At 64.3% G+C, this 16,757-nt stretch overlaps 3 protein-coding genes across 6 annotated transcripts in view; all 3 read right to left on the bottom strand.

The window, feature by feature from the left end:
• ZNF687 (zinc finger protein 687) overlaps positions 1-7,917 on the bottom strand; it is an 11,840-nt gene extending 3,923 nt beyond the window's left edge. The window contains exons 1-3 of the mRNA XM_021376820.1: positions 7,775-7,917; positions 1,146-3,394; positions 18-196 (exon numbers count right to left, since the gene is read on the bottom strand). Coding sequence (XP_021232495.1) covers positions 18-196; positions 1,146-3,374 — 2,408 coding nt within the window. The 5' untranslated portion in view covers positions 3,375-3,394; positions 7,775-7,917. The remainder of the gene's footprint in view (positions 1-17; positions 197-1,145; positions 3,395-7,774) is intronic.
• Positions 8,720-13,448, bottom strand: PSMD4 (proteasome 26S subunit, non-ATPase 4). 2 transcript variants are annotated; one of them, XM_021376834.1, is made up of 10 exons: positions 13,291-13,448; positions 12,049-12,189; positions 11,663-11,777; positions 10,801-10,887; positions 10,495-10,563; positions 9,891-10,106; positions 9,695-9,803; positions 9,220-9,351; positions 9,032-9,099; positions 8,720-8,954 (listed from the first exon to the last, which is right to left on the bottom strand). In XM_021376834.1, the coding sequence occupies exons 1-10, from the start codon at positions 13,314-13,316 to the stop codon at positions 8,787-8,789; spliced, it is 1,131 nt and encodes a 376-aa protein (XP_021232509.1). In that variant the 5' UTR covers positions 13,317-13,448; the 3' UTR covers positions 8,720-8,786. The 2 variants fall into 2 exon arrangements, with proteins under 2 accessions (XP_021232509.1, XP_021232510.1); XM_021376835.1 differs by lacking the exon at positions 10,801-10,887.
• The window catches only part of PIP5K1A (phosphatidylinositol-4-phosphate 5-kinase type 1 alpha), an 18,320-nt gene continuing 15,841 nt past the window's right edge, over positions 14,279-16,757 (bottom strand). For all 3 annotated transcript variants that reach the window (XM_021376824.1, XM_021376827.1, XM_021376829.1), the window contains one exon: positions 14,279-16,615. In XM_021376824.1, coding sequence (XP_021232499.1) covers positions 16,613-16,615 — 3 coding nt within the window. In that variant the 3' untranslated portion in view covers positions 14,279-16,612. The remainder of the gene's footprint in view (positions 16,616-16,757) is intronic.

Below are 16,757 nucleotides of genomic sequence, written 5' to 3'. Positions count from 1 at the left end.
CCCCCGTGCCCCCCCACCTGTATCCCACTCTGCGGGAGAAGTGCAGGCAGGACTCCTTCAGGTGGGCCTCGAAGTTGGCCAGCAGGAAATTCCCCCCGCACTCGGGGCAGACGTGGGGGGGGCGGTTCTTGTGCATCCGCTGATGGGCGCTGAAGCTGCAGCGGTTGGACATGATCATGGGGCACGTGGTGCAGACCTGGGGGGGCAGAGGAGTCAGCCAGACCCTAAAAGGAAGGAGAAGGGGGAAAGGGAGGGGAAAGGGGAAAGGGAAAGGGAGGAGGAAGGGGAGAGGATGCTGCTGGCAGGCAGCGCTGCCCTGGGAAGGCTCTGCCTCATGGGCACAGTGAAGGCTGCCAAAAGATTTTGCCCTGCCAGCAACTTCACAACACATTTCTGAGCTCACGCCCCGGTGCTCAAAGTTCTGGGCGTTATCCTGCTGGCATTCCTGGGGGCTGAGGGGACAGGGCGGCCCTCCCTGCTCCCTGTCCCCAGGCAAGAACAAGGAGCAGCCCCCCACCCCGAGCGCAGTGGGGCCACAACGCCTGCACCTGACAGCGTCCTGCTCCAGCAGCAGAGGCACCGGGAACTGCCTGCTCCCCCCGTGCAAAGGAAGCCGGTGCCCTGAAGGGGGGATGGGTGCTCGCCCTGAGGTCCCCAGTGGCCGTGGGAGCCCCACTGTGAGCAGCCCCGAACCAGCCAGGACGCGCTCCCATCTCGGGGCAGAACAAACCCAGGCCCCACTCTCACCGCCCTCCATTTGTGCTTCAGGCCGAGGAAAGAGGAAGCGGCGCCGCGGCTGCGACATGGCTGCACGGGACGGCCCGCAGCGCGCTGCTCCGGGGGGACAGAAGAGCTCCGCGTCCCCGGGGCTGCGACCCAGCGCTCCCACCAAGAGCAGGAAGTGTCCGCACCGAGGGCGAGCTGCTCCTTGTGGAATTCCCCGGGGCACGAGCAACAGACCTGCCCCACCAGCTGCCCCACGGAGCCCTAAGGGTTGCCCTGTGGAGCTCCAAGTGTTGACTCGTGGAGCCCCAAGAGTCGCCCCAAGCGCTGCCCCACGGAGCCCCACAACCCCCCGGGGGTTCTCCAGGCACTTCCAGCCCCGAGCTCCGTGCATGCAGCGGGAGGGCCGCGCGCCGACGTACCGTGCTGCTCGTGGTCCCCGCGGCCACCGCCTGCTGGAAGTGCGCGGCCAGCCCGGCCTTGTCCTTGCACTGCTCCTTGCACTCCAGGCACCTGAAGCAGCTGTAGTTGCTCTGCTCCGAGCCGCTGCCGCCCAGGGGCAGGATGGGGAGCTCCGGGGCCCCGTTGGCCGCGCCCAGGGCGTCCTGAGTCACCCCGGCCACTTTGCCCGCGGGGAAGGAAGCCACGGAGACCAGCGGGGTGATGTCCGGCTGCCCGATCATCTGATCCAAAGCGATGGGCCTCATGACCAGGTGGGAGCACTGCATCACCAGCCCCTTGTCCTTGTGCTCGCGGGCGTGCAGCAGCAGGCTGCACTTGTTGAAGAAGACGAGGCGCTTGGTGCAGTGGTTGCAGGTCACCTCGATGCGCATGCTGCGCCGGTCGTAGTGGCGAGCCAAGCTCTTCTCCAGCGCGAAGGAGTCCCCGCACTCCAGGCAGCGGTACCCGAAGGGCGGCAGCGCCAGGCTGGCATCAGCCGGGGGGTTCAGGTTGGGTTTGTAGGTGGGCAGCAGGTTCTTGCTGTTGAGGATCTTGTTGAAGGCTTCCACCAGGCTGGACTGGCTGCGGGAAATGACGGTGCCCGCGACGGTCGGGGAGGGCTTCTGCGGCTGCACCATCACCACGGTGGTGCCGTTCACCTTCTGGTTGGCCGTGGTGGTGACGGTGGCGGTCTGCGTCACGGGGCTGACGTTGGTCCGCGTGTCGGCCTTGGGCAGGGCCTGCGGCACCAGGTTGATGATGTTCTTGGTGACGGCTTTGCCCGTCTTGGCCGGCAGCACCACGGACTTCTGCTGCGCCACGCTGGCGGCGATCAGCATGGCGCTGCTGGCGTTCTGGATGGTGGAGACCGGCAGCACGGTCCCTTTGATCTTGGTGCCGTTGCCGAGCTGGACGCTGACGATTTTGGGCCCCTCGATGGCTTTCAAGGGGCTGGAGAGATCCATCTTCTCCCGGGGCACCTCCAGCGCGATCCCGTCCTCCTTCTCCGCCTCGAGAGCGGCGTCCTCGGAGCTCAGCTCGGCCGTGCCCTTGGCGGAGCCGGGCTCCGAGTCCGACGAGACGCGCGTCACCGTCCGGGTGATGCTGCCGCACGAGGTTTTGATGGTTTTGATCCGCACCTTCAGCGGCCGTGAGGAATTGGAAGAAGGGGAATCGTTGTTGTTGCCTTCTTCCTCCTCTTCTTCCTCAGCGCTGGACATACTCTGCGGACTTCCCATCGACTTCTCCAGAGCTTCGTGCTCCTCCTTGAGGGCGATGTCGTCCAGCTGCTTCGGAGACGTGGGGATTCTGGGGCTCTGCACCACGGGAGAGGAAGGTTTGAAGAAGGGCTCCCGCGGGCTGCTGGGCGAGCGCTTCACCTCGGGCAGGTTGCCGGTGCTGCTGCCCAGGCTGGGGTCGGAGCCGGGCCAGGACGCGATGGGAGAATCCTCCGCGGAGTAGCGGACGGTGACCGACTTCAGGTGCTCCAGGGGACTCCCCCCCAGCGCGGCAGCCAGAGCCTTCGGGTTGGCCTCGCGCACCACCTCCTCGGAGTCGGACTCCTCTTTCTTGATGCAGGGCACGGAGGGAGGGGGCCCGCTCGCACCCCCCGCCTGGCTGCCCTCGAAGGGCTGCGGGAAGGCGGGGGGAAGGCCCTCCACGCTCTCCCCCCCGGGCTCCTTGCAGTCCAGCGATGGGGTGGGTGACGGGGAGAGGGAGGGCACGGCCAGGGACTTCTCCTTCGGCTTGCACTCGCGAGCTCTGTCGATCAGGTTGGCAGCGTTGTCTTCATTGGGATCGGGGCTAAAATGGGAGAAGATATCCAGGGGTTTGGGGCCTTTTTCCTTCACCCAGCACTCCCCGTTGGAGGACGCCACAGCTTCCACGGACCGGGCCGCGGGGGACCTGGGCAGCTCGGCCGCCCCGAAGCCGTTCTGCAGCAAGCGCGGCCCCAGGACGTGCCCATCCTTACTGCGCCCGTCCAGCGCATCGAGCTGCTCCGGGCACACCGTGTTCTTCACGATGACGCTGACAGCGGTGATGTCGGTGTGCGGGAGGACGTGGTCGGGCGGCCCCGGCTCGCCGGGAACCGGCTTGATGTGAGCCTCAGCCTCCTCGTGGCCCGAGTGGATGGCCTCGTTGGTGTCGATGTCGGGGATGTCGAACGCTGCCAGGAGGTCGTCAAAATCCGGAGTTTTCATGTCACCCATGGTGGGGCCTACGGCGGAGTCTGGAAGAGAGGAGGGAGGGGAGCGTCAGCAGCACGACCCCGGTACGAGGCGAAGCGCCCACGCGTCCCAACCCCATCGTGAGCCCTCCGAGATGCAACAGAACCCCACAGGGACGGGAACCCGCCTCCTCCACACCCCACAAAACCCTGTTTGAACTCCAGCCCCGAAGCCCTGGGGCAGCTCCCTGCGCTCCTCCGTCATCGTTTGATCCCCGGCCAGGAGGGCAGACAGCTCCGAGCATCCCGAGCATCCTGGTGCTCCCGTCTGACAGCGGGGGTGCCCCGAGGCCGGAGCCGCCTGCCCTGATTCACTGCATGCGTGCTGCATCCAGAGCACGGGCCCCACAAGTCCTGTCCCTGCCCCACGGGACCCATCCTTGCTCTGCAGGATCTGTCCTTGCCCCATAGGACCTGTCCCTGCTCCACAGCTGGGGAGCAGAAGCTGAGGAAGAGGCGGCTGAGGGCAGACACAGCAGAGGGGAATGGGGCTCTCAGGGACCCATGCTGCCCGCCCCACACAGTGGGAGCACGCGTGGGACCGTGCTCCTCCCCTGCCCGGACACACACTGCGTTCTGAACCAAATATCCCCATCCTGTTCCAGGATGAAACCCAATGTGTCCACATTGGAGGGACGATCCGATAACCCCGGCCTTGAGCAGCAGGACGCTCCTGGGCTGCAGCCACAGCTCGGAGCGGGGATGTGGGAGCAGGAGGAGCACAGTGCCCTGCAGCCCCGCAGCCCCACAGCTCTGCTCCCCCGCAGCGCTGCTCTCCCAGCACAGGTCTCCACGTGACCACTGCAAGGACGGCTGTTTCCCAGCGACTCCTCTCACTGCTGTGAATGCTGACCACAAAGCAGACGGAAGCTGCTGTGCCGGACAAGTCCCCCAAAAGCTGCGGTGAAAGCCTTCCCCTCCTCGGGGAGCCCGCAGCGCCCCACTCCTCGGGGCCCACAGAGCCCTGCAGGACACATCCCGCTGGCCCCATTTGTGTGGGATTCCCCTGGATTTCCTCTTCCCCGGCCCTGCGGTGAGAAGCTGCTGCTGGTTTTTGCTTCTCTGCGCCTCGTGCAGTGTCCCTGCCAGGACCCTGCGGGGGAGCCCCATCCCTGTCCCTGGCACTCACCATAGGGCAGGGGGAAGCGGCACGGAGCTCTCGGGGTCCCCTCCCGTTGGCTGCTGCTGGGAGGGCCCCCACCCCAGAGCCCCCCCTCACCGGGAGAAGAGCAGCACCCCGGGCCCCCCCGCTGCTGAACTGCAGACAGCGGCAGAGTGCGGCTGCACCACGACCCACCCGGCCGGCACGCGCTTCTTCCGGGAGCTCAAACCATGACTGCTGGGTTTTTTTGGTATAAAATAACTATTTTTCTTTGGCAAAACAAAGGCAGCGCCCGGGAAGGGGGGGGGAGGGGAGGGGTATTTTTATCCTCAGGGGCCGCTGTCTGCCGGAGGCAGCGCTCCCAGCAGCTCAGCTACGGGGCAGAGCACGGAAGGGGGGAATGGCTGCAGCCCAGCACCCCCAGCACCCCCGGGCTCTGGCACAGCCCCGGCGCGACGGCTGCTTCCAGGGCCGGCTGTTTTTAAAGCAGCTTTTCCTGTTTCCCTCCTGACCCCTGTGACGATGTGCATCCCACTGCGAGCTGCCAGGGCCCAGCGGGCGCTGCCCTCGGAGCTGTTCCCACCGACCCCCCCGCGCCCCCAGAGCCGCCCAGCACCGCGTGATGGTTCCCCCTTGAGCGAGGCCTGGTCCTGCGGCACCACCCCAACGAGCTGGCACCCAACGAGGCCGAGGTTCGGTCTGGAACCATGGGACCGCAGCACGGTTGGGTAGAAGGGACCCTATGGACCACAGAACCATGGAGTGGTTGCGTCGGAAGGGACCTCAGAGCCCCACCCGCGAGCGGGCCAGCTGCCCCCCACCAGATCCTCAGCTGTCCTGGAGCAGGGGGACGCAGCCAGGCGGGCTCAGACCCACTGCAGCAGCCCACGCCCCATTCCCTCCCTGTCCACCGCCCTCGCCGTGCAGAGCCGGCTGCTGCATGAACGTGAACAGCTGCACTGAGCTCTGGGCCGCAGCCCCGCAGCTTTGGGGCTACTCCAGTTCCTGCACGTACCCCCCTAGAAACCAACACGACGCGCTGCACCGGTGCTGCATCCCGCCTGCGCCATGCGGGCGCCGCTTCCCCTCCTTCCCACGCTGCCCCTCACTCCAACCATCCCCGCTCCGAGCGCTGGAAGGGTCGGGAGGAGCACAGCGCGTTCTCCTTCCGCGGAGCCATCGGCCATTTGGGATCCGCCGCCGGCCGCAAGCAGCCAAAGCCTCTTAGCCGAGCAGCAGGGCCGCCAGCAACGCAGCATCCCCCGCCGCCTCGGCCTGCGGGGAGCTTCATCCGAGGAGAGCATTATTTGGGGGAGGATGGGCTCAAGCAGCGCGTGTTTTCAGCCCTGCACGGCCACGGTGCCTCATTCCTGTGCGTTATTCCCAGCAGCACAGCAGGGAGTTACAGAAGGACAGCGTGGCGGGGTGGGGAGGGACCTTCGGGGTCACAGAACGACAGCGTGGCTGGGCTGGAGGGGACCCGGAACGTCACAGAACCGCGGGATGGTCGGGTTGGGGGGGACCTCAAAGGCCACAGAACCACGGGGTCACAGTGTGGTTGGGTCTGAAGGGTCCCTACAGGTCACAGAACCACGGGATCACGGCGTGGTTGGGTTGGAAGGGGCCGCGCAGCCCCCAGCCCCAAGCCCGCCGTGATCTCGGGGTCCTGCCCCCCCAGCGCGGTGCAGATCCACCCCAACTGCCGCGAGCAGGCGGCCCCGCGCAGCCCGGCCCAGGGATTACGCTCTCGTCCGTTCACCAGAATTAAGCCCGCACCATCTGCTGACTGCGGGAGACATCCAAACAAAGCAGCGCGGCGCAGATCCAGAACCCTCGACGACTTGGCCGGACTGAGCCGGAGCTTCTGGAGGCCAGCAGGTGCTCTGCAGGCAGCGCGCAGCACCCAGGGCGCCCCAAAGGGCTCCGCAGCACCACGGCTCGGCCCACAGCTCAGGTGGCTGCTGCCACAGACGAGCCCCCTCCCCGCCCCATCCCAACGCGCTGCCAGACCCCTCTGGAGAACGCGCTTTGAACGCAGCTCATCTTGGGGAGGTAGCGCAGCCCCCAAAGGCCGCCCGCTCCCCGACGGCGCACGGAGCTGCTGGGAAATAAGGGAAGGAGGGACTCAGACTCACTTAGGGACTGAGAGAAGGAGGGGGAAAAGGGAGCTCAAAACAAAACAGCGCGCTCCCTCGTGCCCAAACCGCTCCTTTCCTCACCAGCGGAGCCAGAGAGGCCGCAGGGAAGCGCGGTGCGGCCACCAGAAGCATTCGCTGAGACACCGGCTGCCCGCAGAGCGGTCCCGCAGCGCCCAGGGATGGGCAGAGCCTCCCAGCGGCCCCAGGGGGCTCCAGCATTCCCAGTTTCCCCAGTGCGGTCAGAGCCCCTGTTACTCCGGGTGGGCTCCAGCGCTGCCCCACAGGGCCCAGCCCTGCGCCAGGACAGTGCCCGCCGCACCAGCAGCCCCTCCCCGCCCTCTGCCCTTCCTCAAATCCCCCCCCCAAACCAGACGCTGAATCAGGCGGCGGCCGCAGCGCTCGGACACCCGTACACCCCTCTCCCGGCCCCGGCCCGGGGATCACCTTTGGGGTTTTTGAGGCCGTTCCTGGAAACGCGCAGCGCAGCGCCCACAGCCCCGACACAGAGCGGGGCCGCGATGCCCTCATCCGCCGCATCACCTGGGAAGGGGGGGGGGAGGTGCCCCCAAAGACCCCCGAGATTTGGGATGGGGCGGAGCGGGGCCTCCGTCACCTCCACGGCGGTTTGGGGAAGGGGGGACGCGCTCGGAGCGCGATGCGGGAACACGGGGCGGCACGGAGCCGCCCGCCCCCAAAGGGCTCGGAGCAGGAGGACGGGAGGACGGGAAGGTCGCCCACCGCCCGCAGGCCCGGCCCGGGGTGATGGTCCGGGGGGGTTCCCCGCCCGAACCCTGCGGGGGGAAGGGAGGCAAAAGGAGCGGTCCCCGCACCGAAACGCGGCCATTAACGGCCCCTCGGCACGAAATTCCTTTGGGGGATGGAGGGGGGAGAGAACCAACAACCGTTACGTTCCCGCGGAGGGGGCGGGGGCTCCCGGGGCCCAAACCGCAGCGCGGAGCCGAGGGCCGCCCCCTCCCCGCGCCCTCACCGCCCCGGGAGGGGCCGCGCGTGGCCGCTCCCTCCAGGCCGAGCGCTCGGCGGCCATCGCGGGCCCCTCGGGCCCCGCGCTCCCCCCGGGCCCAGAGCTCCTCCCCCGGGCCCAGCCCTCCTCCCGTCCCTCCCCGGGCCCCGCCGCGGTCTTACCGAGCGCTGAGCGGGCGGCGGCCCGGGCTGCGGCCCAACCCCTCCGGCGGCGACCGCTTCTCCGCAGCACTTCCTGCTTGGCCCGCGCCCCCCGCCCTGCGCCGCCGGACGCTGACGCCCGCCCCCCGGCGCCGTGCTATTGGCCCGTCCGGACTCCACTCACGGCTTCGCGCACGCTCATTGGTCGACGGCGCTGTCGCTCGTGGGCGGTCGCGGCCGCTCGCACTCGCTATTGGTTGAGGGGGACGTGAGTCGGGGCTGGAGCCGCCCCCTGAGGGGGTATCCATTGGGGGACGGGGCAGCCATTGAAAGTATGATCCCGCCCTCCCAGCTGCCTATTGGCGGCTCTGCGAGAAGCCTGGCTGCTGATTGGCTGAAAGCTGTGCTCATCAAACCAGCCCGCCCCCTCCCTCGTGCCATTGGCTAGGAGGGGCTGTCCATCCGGCACGGATTCACACAGCTATTGGCAGCAGTCAGCGTCGCTCAGGGCACCGCCCAGCTGTTGCTTTCCCATTGAGCGAGAAGCTTGTCGCTGAAAGCGAAGGCCCGGCCCCCCATCACCCCATCGGTTGGGAGCTCTCAGCGGTCAGCCACGTCTTCTGCCATTTGCTGGCGGTACTGTCACTCACGGAAGGACTAGGAGCTCCCCCGCTGGCCAACCCGCCCACCCATCCACGCTGGAGGAACCAATGAGCTGCCCTGGCCCGCCCCCTCTTCCCATTGGCCAGAGATCGGGATCCATTACAACATCCTCCCCGCCCCCTCCTCCATTGGCTGCCTCCTCCGCTCATCAGCTGAGCCCCGCCCCCGGGCCGCGTCGTAAACATCCTGCGGAGCCGCGGCGCATGCCGGGAGGTGGCGCAAGGGGGCGTGGTCTCCACGCTGGCTCCGCCCCCTTAGGAGCGCCACGGGGCGGGAATAGGGACAGGGAACGGGGAGCGGGGGTCAGGGAGCCGGCACCGTGCTTCAGCCTTTATTGCCGCGTCAGGCGCAGCCCCCAGCCCCCAGCCCCTCACTTCTTGTCCTCCTCCTTCTTGTCCTTGCCCTCCTTGGAAGCCTGCGAGGCCAGCGAGCCCATGGCGTTGCGGATGGCCTCGTTGTTGGGGTCGACGCCGGGCAGGTTCTCCAGCACGCTCTGCAGGAACTCGGGGTCCTGCATCACGTCATAGTCATCCTCCTCCTGCGGGGACAGAGAGGGGAGCGGGCGGTGGGCTGCGTCCGTGCCCGGCCCATCCACGCCCCACGGCGAGGTCTCACCTTGGTGGGCTCGGAGGTGTCCATGGCCGTGCTGCTGTCCACCTCGGCCGCCTCCGCCTGCGCAAACTCTGCGGGAAAACCCAAAGTGCGTGGGACGCTGTGGGGCGGCCCCAGGGACGGCCCCATCCAGGAGCTGCCCCTCTGCCCCCGCTTTGCGGACGGGGCGGGAGCGCTCAGCGGATGCTCACCCGCTCCCTGCAGCGACATCTGCATGGCGTAGGCGATCTGCTCCTCCTCCGTCATGCTGCTCAGGTCGGGCAGCCCGGCGCGCCCGAACTCCTGCTGGGTGATCGTCATCTTCAGCAGCGCATCGTCCGAATCTGCGGGGACAACAGCCACGCTCACAGCCCGGCCAGGAACTGACGGCGGCGCTGCCCCAGCGTGAGCAGCCCCCACCGCACCCCTCCCAGCACCCAGAGCCCCTGCTCCCCCCACACAGATGGCGCGTTTCAGCGGCAGCCGAGGGAAGCTCCAGCCTGGAGCTGCTCACAACGCTGCAGTGAGATGGCACGGGTAGGTTCTGCCCGTAACACGGCTCTGCCACGTCCATGCCTGCTTCCCATGGCGTCGTAGCAGGATGCCCCTCCGGCAGCCAGGCACCACCCCCAGGCCACATCCCGCTGTCCCCACTGGAGCAGCTCCGCTCCCTGCGCAGCTCCTCACCATCCCCGCTGGTGGCTGCGATCCCAGCCTCAGCCGCAGAGGCGGCCGCAGCCCTCCTGGCCTCCTCCTCCTGCCGCTGCCTCTGCTCCTCCATGGAGACACGCAGAGCCTGCAGAGATGGGGAGAGCGCGGTGCTGAGCGGGGCACAGCCCGGAACAGGACAGCAGAGCGCACGCCGCCGCCCCGTCCCACTCACCAGCGCCAGCTCCGGGTCGGCACTCGGGTCCACGCCGAACTCGAAGTCGCTGGCGCCGAGGCCCAGCATGGCCCCCCCCTCGCCGGCCAGGATCGGGGAGCTGATGAGGGCATCGGCCAGGCTGGGCCCCGGCGGCACCGTCACCAGGTGGGAGCCCGTGCCGTCCTTGCCATTCAGGGTGTTAATGAAGGCTGTCAGCTTGTCTGTGTTGGCTTCCTAGGGGCAAGGAGAGGGGCTGGGAGCCTGGCTCCCCCCATGCTGCCCGCACACCTGGCAGCCTCATTAGCTGCACCGGCCGTTATCCCCTCTCCTCCCAACAAACAAAATCCCAGCACAGAGCAGAACCACATGGGACACAAAGCCCAGGACAAAGGGTCAGCAGTGCCACCTGGGGGCACACAGCTCTGCTGTTTCCATGGGGAAAGACAGCAACGACTACAGCAAAACAAGAGGGGCCTCCCCAGAGGGAAACATTAACCTCAGCATCACCGGTGCAGCCACAGAGGGGCTGAGGCACAGCCGTGTTGGTGCTCTTCCCTCACGTGCAATCAGATACAACCCCCTGGCTCAGACCTTAACTGGAAGAACACAGCCCACGTCTCACCTCTTCTCCAAAATTGATAATGTCAACGTTGACCTTCTCCTTCTTCAGACGCTTTGCTAGTTTCACCAGCTGCAACAAGGAGACACGGCAGCTTTAGCTTCTCGCTGCCCACATCTCAGCTCTCATGCCCTACCCTGCCCACTGGAAACCAGGGGACAGCCCTCAGGATTCGCTCCGTGATACGCAAAGCCCCAGATCAGCCACCCAGCTGCAGGCCCCCAGTGCAGGGCAAGGAAGAAGTCACCCGTCTGGTTTAGGGGTAGGTGCAGAGCAGACACATGTTCTGTTCGGACTGGCACTACTCACATCTTTCTCGTTATCTTCTACAGGGCTCCCAACAAAGGCAATGATTCGCATCTTGTGATTCTTGCCCTGGCGATGCTTCAAAGCCAGCTACAAAGCAGAAGTCACATTGTGCTGAAGGAGCAACTCCCAGGAGAAAGGACAGTGGGGAGCCAGCCCTGGGCAGATGTGAAGAAGCAGAGAACCACTGGGCTGCGTGGTGAAGGGCAGCTCCTCCTCTTCCTCCCCAAACCCAGACTCAGGGAGGGAGCTGCCCTTGGTGGAAGTGTGCTCTCCGCGGGGAGCTGGCGGGGACTGTGCAGGCCAGCAAGGGAGCAGGATGTGGGGTGGCACGGATCGGTGACACCGCCGGGCTGAGCACCGTCACCCTCAGGGCACGGACTCGCTGCACCAGCTCACAGCGTGCCAGAAGTTCGCTCCTTCCCTGGAATGCAATCTGCCCCTTTTTCCCCTTCACGAGACAGTCATAGGTTTCTCCCACCCCGAGTTCTAATGGTTCTTTCTCAGTGGCAGGTGACAAACTGAGCAGGGTTACATGAAATCCTGCATCCTGGCCAAACTCCAAGGGGGGAAGTCTCAATTCCTGTCTCAATTCACTTCCAGATACCAAACGGGCAGCGTGAGCTGCTGCGCAACGTGACCGTGCTTCCTCTGCAGCAAACCCTCAGAGCAGGCTTTCACACACCGAGCTTTTACACTGGGTTTTACAAAGGTTTCTGACTCAAAGCCAAGGATTTGCTGAGCAGTAGATTTAGGAGCAGAGCAGCATTTCCCACAATCTGCCCATCAACAGAACACACTGAGGCAACAGTTACTACAGAGAAAGATTCAGGCTCAGTTCTGAGCAACAAAGATGACCACTTACGTGAGCAACCCTGATCCCTGTGCAAAAGGTGATCTTCCCTTTGGGTTGCACCGTGTGTAGCTTTGAAAGGATCCGGCCTGTGTCTGGAGTGAGCGTGGTCAACACTTCACAGTTACTGCAACAAAACCGCACTGCAGTGAAGCTGCTGTTTGAGAACTTCTCTGTGAAACCCTTTATTTGCTACAGAACAGGGAATCCCTCCCCTCCCTCCCACAGCTGCTCCAGGTCTGCAGCGCTCAGCTCTGCGGGGTCAGTGCAGGCAGGGGCAAGGCGTGGAGCCTGGTTTCCTAAACAAAGTGTGCAATCCATCCACGTACAGGAGATGTCTCCTTGCTCTGCCCCGGCAACCTCCAGCCCCACTTTAATCAACTCTGGTCAGCCCTTACTTGGCTAAGGTAATGAGCCCCACGTTGTTCTCAGGGTTGCTACGGGTCTTGGAGTGGCACACGATGTTGACAGCGTCTTGCTGGGCTTGCAAGCGAGTGGGTAAGAAGTCCCCATTTCTCATGTACTCGCTGTTGTCAACACTGAAAAAACAGAGAGAAGAGGGAAAGCAAAAAGGGTGAGTCCTCCTCAAACCAAACCCTGAGCCCCGGCAGCAGCAAAGCACACGTGGGGCACACACACAGAGAGCACACAGCTCCGGCCCACAGCATCCCACCACAGCTGCATCACGGCACTGCGGTCACCGCATCTCCTCCCTCCGCTCGGGGAGCACGCATAGCACAGAGGGAACAGAACGGCCTTCGGGACAGCAACCCCACATAGGAGCACTCGCAGAAATAAGGGCTGTTCTCAGAGGGGTTCTTCCGGCCCTAGACCGGAGGGCGAGGAGCGGCACAACACCCGCTGCTCGCTGCACCACGGCGGATCAGCGGCTCCGCGCCTCAGGGACACAGGAGGGGCTCCCTCTTTCTGTTCCCAACCCATACTGACAGCGGGGGCTGCAGTGACCCTGGTGCGCACTTTGCACTGTGGACCCTCAGGATTCTCCCAGCCCCACTGCTCAGCCTGCCCAGGTCCCTCTGCTGACATCCCGTCCCTTGGGGACACAGCTCAGTGTCACCACGAACACGCTGAGGGTGCGCTCGATCCCACTGCCGATGTCCCTGCCAACCCACCCATCCCAGGGCTGACCTTTCAGGACCCTTCCAACCCACCCATCCCACGGTTGACCTTTCAGGACCCTTCCAACCCAACCACTCCACGGTTGATCTTCAAAGACCCTTCCCACACAACCGCGGTTCTGTGGGCGATCGTCACGGTCACTGAACCACAGAAGCGCTGCGGTGCCGCGGATGAGGCCGCCCCCAGAGCCGGTCCCAGCGCTGACCCGAGGGCCCGGGCCACGATCACCCCCCGCCTCCTACGGGGCCTTTTTTAAGGCACCAACAAAGGGACGGGACGGCTCTGAGAGGCCGCGCTGTGTCCATAATCACAGCGGTCCCCCCTCCTCCCCAGAGCCCCGGGCCCGGCCGTGCCCCAACCCGCCATGACTCAGGGAAACCCGCGGCGGCGCCGCGCGGCCCACGGAGCGCAGCGGAACGCGGGGAAGGGAGAAGGAGAGAGGAGAAGGATCGGGGCGGAGGCTGTGGAGGTCCCCGCCCGGCCCGGCCCGGCCCGCTCACCACACCATGGTGCTCTCCAGAACCATCTTCGCTCCTTTCCCTCAGAGCCGCCTCACCGTCCTCTCAACAAGGAGCCCGCTGATTGGCTGCGCGTCGCCGCCCAATGGCCGCCGCCCGTGCTGGAGAGCGGGGCGCGCCGGGCGCGAGGCATGCTGGGAGCTGCAGTCCCCGTGGTTCTCTCGTGCGTCCCCGCAAATGCGTCCGCCCGGCGCCCGGAGCTCCCGCGGTTCGGTTCCGCCCGCAGTTGGGTCCCCCCCACAACTCCTGCGGGAGGCGGTTGCGGACCCCCAGCACTGCAGGGCAGGAAGGGCGTGCCCCCAGCAACCGGGAAGGTCACGGACACGGGAAGCGCTGCTGACACCATGTGTCACCATGTGCGGCTTTGGCACAGCCCCACCGCACCCTGCTCCCCACATGGGAAAGACGCGGGTTTGGCCAGTGGGTGAGGAACTGATTGCGGGATCGTACCCAGAGAGCGGTGGCCAATGGCTCCGCAGGTGGAGATCGGTGACAGCGGTGCCCTCTGGGGTCAGCACTGGGACCAGCGCTCAATGCCTCCATCCGTGACACCAACAGCGATGCTGTGATCTTAACGATCACTCATAGAACCACGGGGAGGGCGGGTTGGAAGGGTCCTTCAAGGTCAAACATGGGACGGTTGGGTTGGAAGGCTCCTTCAAAGTCAACCTCAGAACCATAAAACCACAGAAAAGTATTGGATCAAAGGGACCTTGTCCCCATTCATGGCAAGGGGTTGGGACCAACGGCCTCTAAGGGCCCCTTCCAACCCTTTCTGAACCTACGATGTGCTCAGGAGCAGACATGTGTCCCCCCCAAGCAGCCACGTTCCCTCCCCAGCAGCACTCCAGACCCCCAGAAAGGACACAGAGCCCCTTCGGGACCCACTCCCACAGCACCAGGGCAATGGCAGACGTGCTGCAGCCCCCGCACCCCCATCCCCACAAAAGCAGGCATGGAGGCGGATGGGTGCAGGAGCACACACTGTATTCGGGGCCGTGGGTATCCACAGAACGGCCGCCGACGGCGAAACGGTACAGAGGTAACACGACACTGTCCACGACACGGCACGAGCAGCTCCACGGGGACACGGACGGGGCTTCCCGGTGCCGAGGGACCACCCGGGCCCGAATCCAAACAGCAGTGCTGAGATCCGTGACCTGGGGCCAGATCCATCAGGAGGTGCTGGGATCCATCAACCCACACCAGGATCCGTCAGCCCGCTCCAGGACCCAGCACCTGGGGCCAAGATCCTTAAGACCACACCAGGATCCTTCGGGTGATGCCAGGATCCATCAGGTGGACCTAGGATCCATTTGACAGTCCCAGAATCCATCACGTGGTGCCAAGATCCATCAGCTAAGGCCATCATCCAAAAGTCCATGCCAGGATCCACTGAGTGATGCCAGGATCCATCAACTCACTCCAGGACCCATCAGGCTGTCCCAGGATCCATCAACCAATGCCAGGGTCCATCAGCTGAGTCTCAGGATCCATTTGATGGTCCCAGAATCCATCGGGTGCTCCCAGGATCCATCACCTGGGGCCAGGATCCACCAAATGATTCCAGGATCCATCGGGCGGTCCCGCAGCCGGCCCCACAGCCCTCCCCGCTGCACAAGGGCCCCGCGGGGGCTCGGGAGCCATTGAGCACCGGTTGTTGTCGCCACTTCCAGATGCAAAAAAAAAAAAAAAAAAAAAAAAAGGCAGTTGTTCTGAAAACCCATTACAAAGCGAAGGTCGGTAGATCCCGTATAGAAACACCACCCCCCATCTCCCTACTCACTGCATGACCATCCCCGAAAGGAAAAAAAAAAAAGAAAAAAGAAACAAAACCGCTTAAATACAACTTCATAAATATTAAATCGTGGGAGGAAAAAAAGAAAAAAATATCGAGAGTTGGTTTTCTTCCCTCCTGGTAAAAAAAAAAAAAATTATAATAATAATAAAACAAGAAACCCGAACCATTACAGGAGATGGGAGGGAAGGTAGAACAGCGTCTAATATAGACAGTTACTTCGGCTCTAAAGGAAGGGCAGCGTGGGGGGAGAGCCCACCTCCCCCGCAGCGCTGGGACGGGGGTCGGCGTGGGACAGCCCCCGGGGGCACCGGGAGCCGCACAACCCCGCTCCGGGTCCGGACCCCCGGAGGAATAAGGCCATTCCGTGGGGTCTTTTGAAACAAAACTAGGAAATGACATCCAAAAGAAGGGTCGGGTTTGTGGGTTTGGTTTTTTTTTTGGGGGGGGGGGGGTGTTTTTTGTTTCTCCTTAAAAAAATATCGGCGCCCGCTCGAGGCGGGAGGTGGGGAGGGAGTCGGCTCCGAAGCGTCCCCCCCCCGGCACCACTACATTCCTGGGTTCCTCAGCGCGCAGAAACCCCTCGTGCTGCCACAGGGGCACGGCTCCGTGACTTTGCTTTCTTTTTTTTTTTTTTTTTTTTTTTTTTTTCCAATATATAAAAAACAAAAACCAACGGAGGATTCCAACCCATCGGGAACACGGGGCAGAGCCGCTTCCTTTCCTAAAAAAAAATAAAACCAAAAAAAAAAAGCGTTTCGTGAACACACAGATCAGCCCAACGTCTGTGCGCGGGTTTGGTCCGTTTGCTGAAGAACCAGTGGCGGATTCCCAGAAGCGAGCAGGCTCGGGGCGCTGAGCCCAGCCCCGCAGGGACGCCCAGGGGACGCCGCTCTCCCGCGCCGCCGGCTTCGTGCACCGCAGCTCGCACAGCTCCCGTGGCGGGCGCCGTCCGTGGGGCACACAGAGCAGGGCCGCGGCGCCGAGGGGAAGGGCTGCGACCAAACCGCAGGAAACGCCGACATTAAAAACTCGTTGGAAATACAAAAGAGGAGCGCGTCGCTCCGCCCTGGCCAGGGGCTAACTCCCAAAGGCCGCGGTTTGCGGCGTCGGCATCGCGAGCGGCGAACTCCTTGGAAGTCAGAGCCCTTTTCCAAAGGCCTTCAGTCCGCGTGGAGCCGTTCCTCCTCTTCCTCCTCTTCCTCCTCTTCCTCCCCCCAGGACCCGGCTCAGGCCCTGCCGGGCTCCGCCAGCAGCGTGGTGCCTGTAGGGCTCTGCTCAACCGCTCCCCTCGGCCGCCCGCGACGCGCAGCCCGCCCGCTCTCAGCTTTCTGTCCAGGTAACATTTCAAAAAAATAAAAATAAAAACAAAAAACCCAAAAACCAAAAAAAAAAAAAACAAACTAAAAACCAAGAAGGTCAGCAACGGGGGCTGAGCGCGCGCCGGAGCGCAGAGACCACGCAGAGCACGGAACCATCGGCTCCCGTCGTTGCCTCACTGCTGCCTCACTGCAATGAGAAAAGAGGGGGAGGGAGATGTGGGGGGGGCACAGCAGCAGTGCCCAGAGCTCTTTTCTTCCTGCTGTACCCAGCGGAAAGCGCCGTGGGGCAGCAGACACCGCAGGGCACGGGTGGGGCCGTCACACGCTGG

This window comes from Numida meleagris, chromosome 24, assembly GCF_002078875.1.
Source record: "Numida meleagris isolate 19003 breed g44 Domestic line chromosome 24, NumMel1.0, whole genome shotgun sequence".
In the NCBI taxonomy this organism is placed as follows: Eukaryota; Metazoa; Chordata; class Aves; order Galliformes; family Numididae; genus Numida; species Numida meleagris.
The sequence above is the reverse complement of the archived record's forward strand: the minus strand, read 5'-3'. Positions and strand labels throughout refer to the sequence as shown.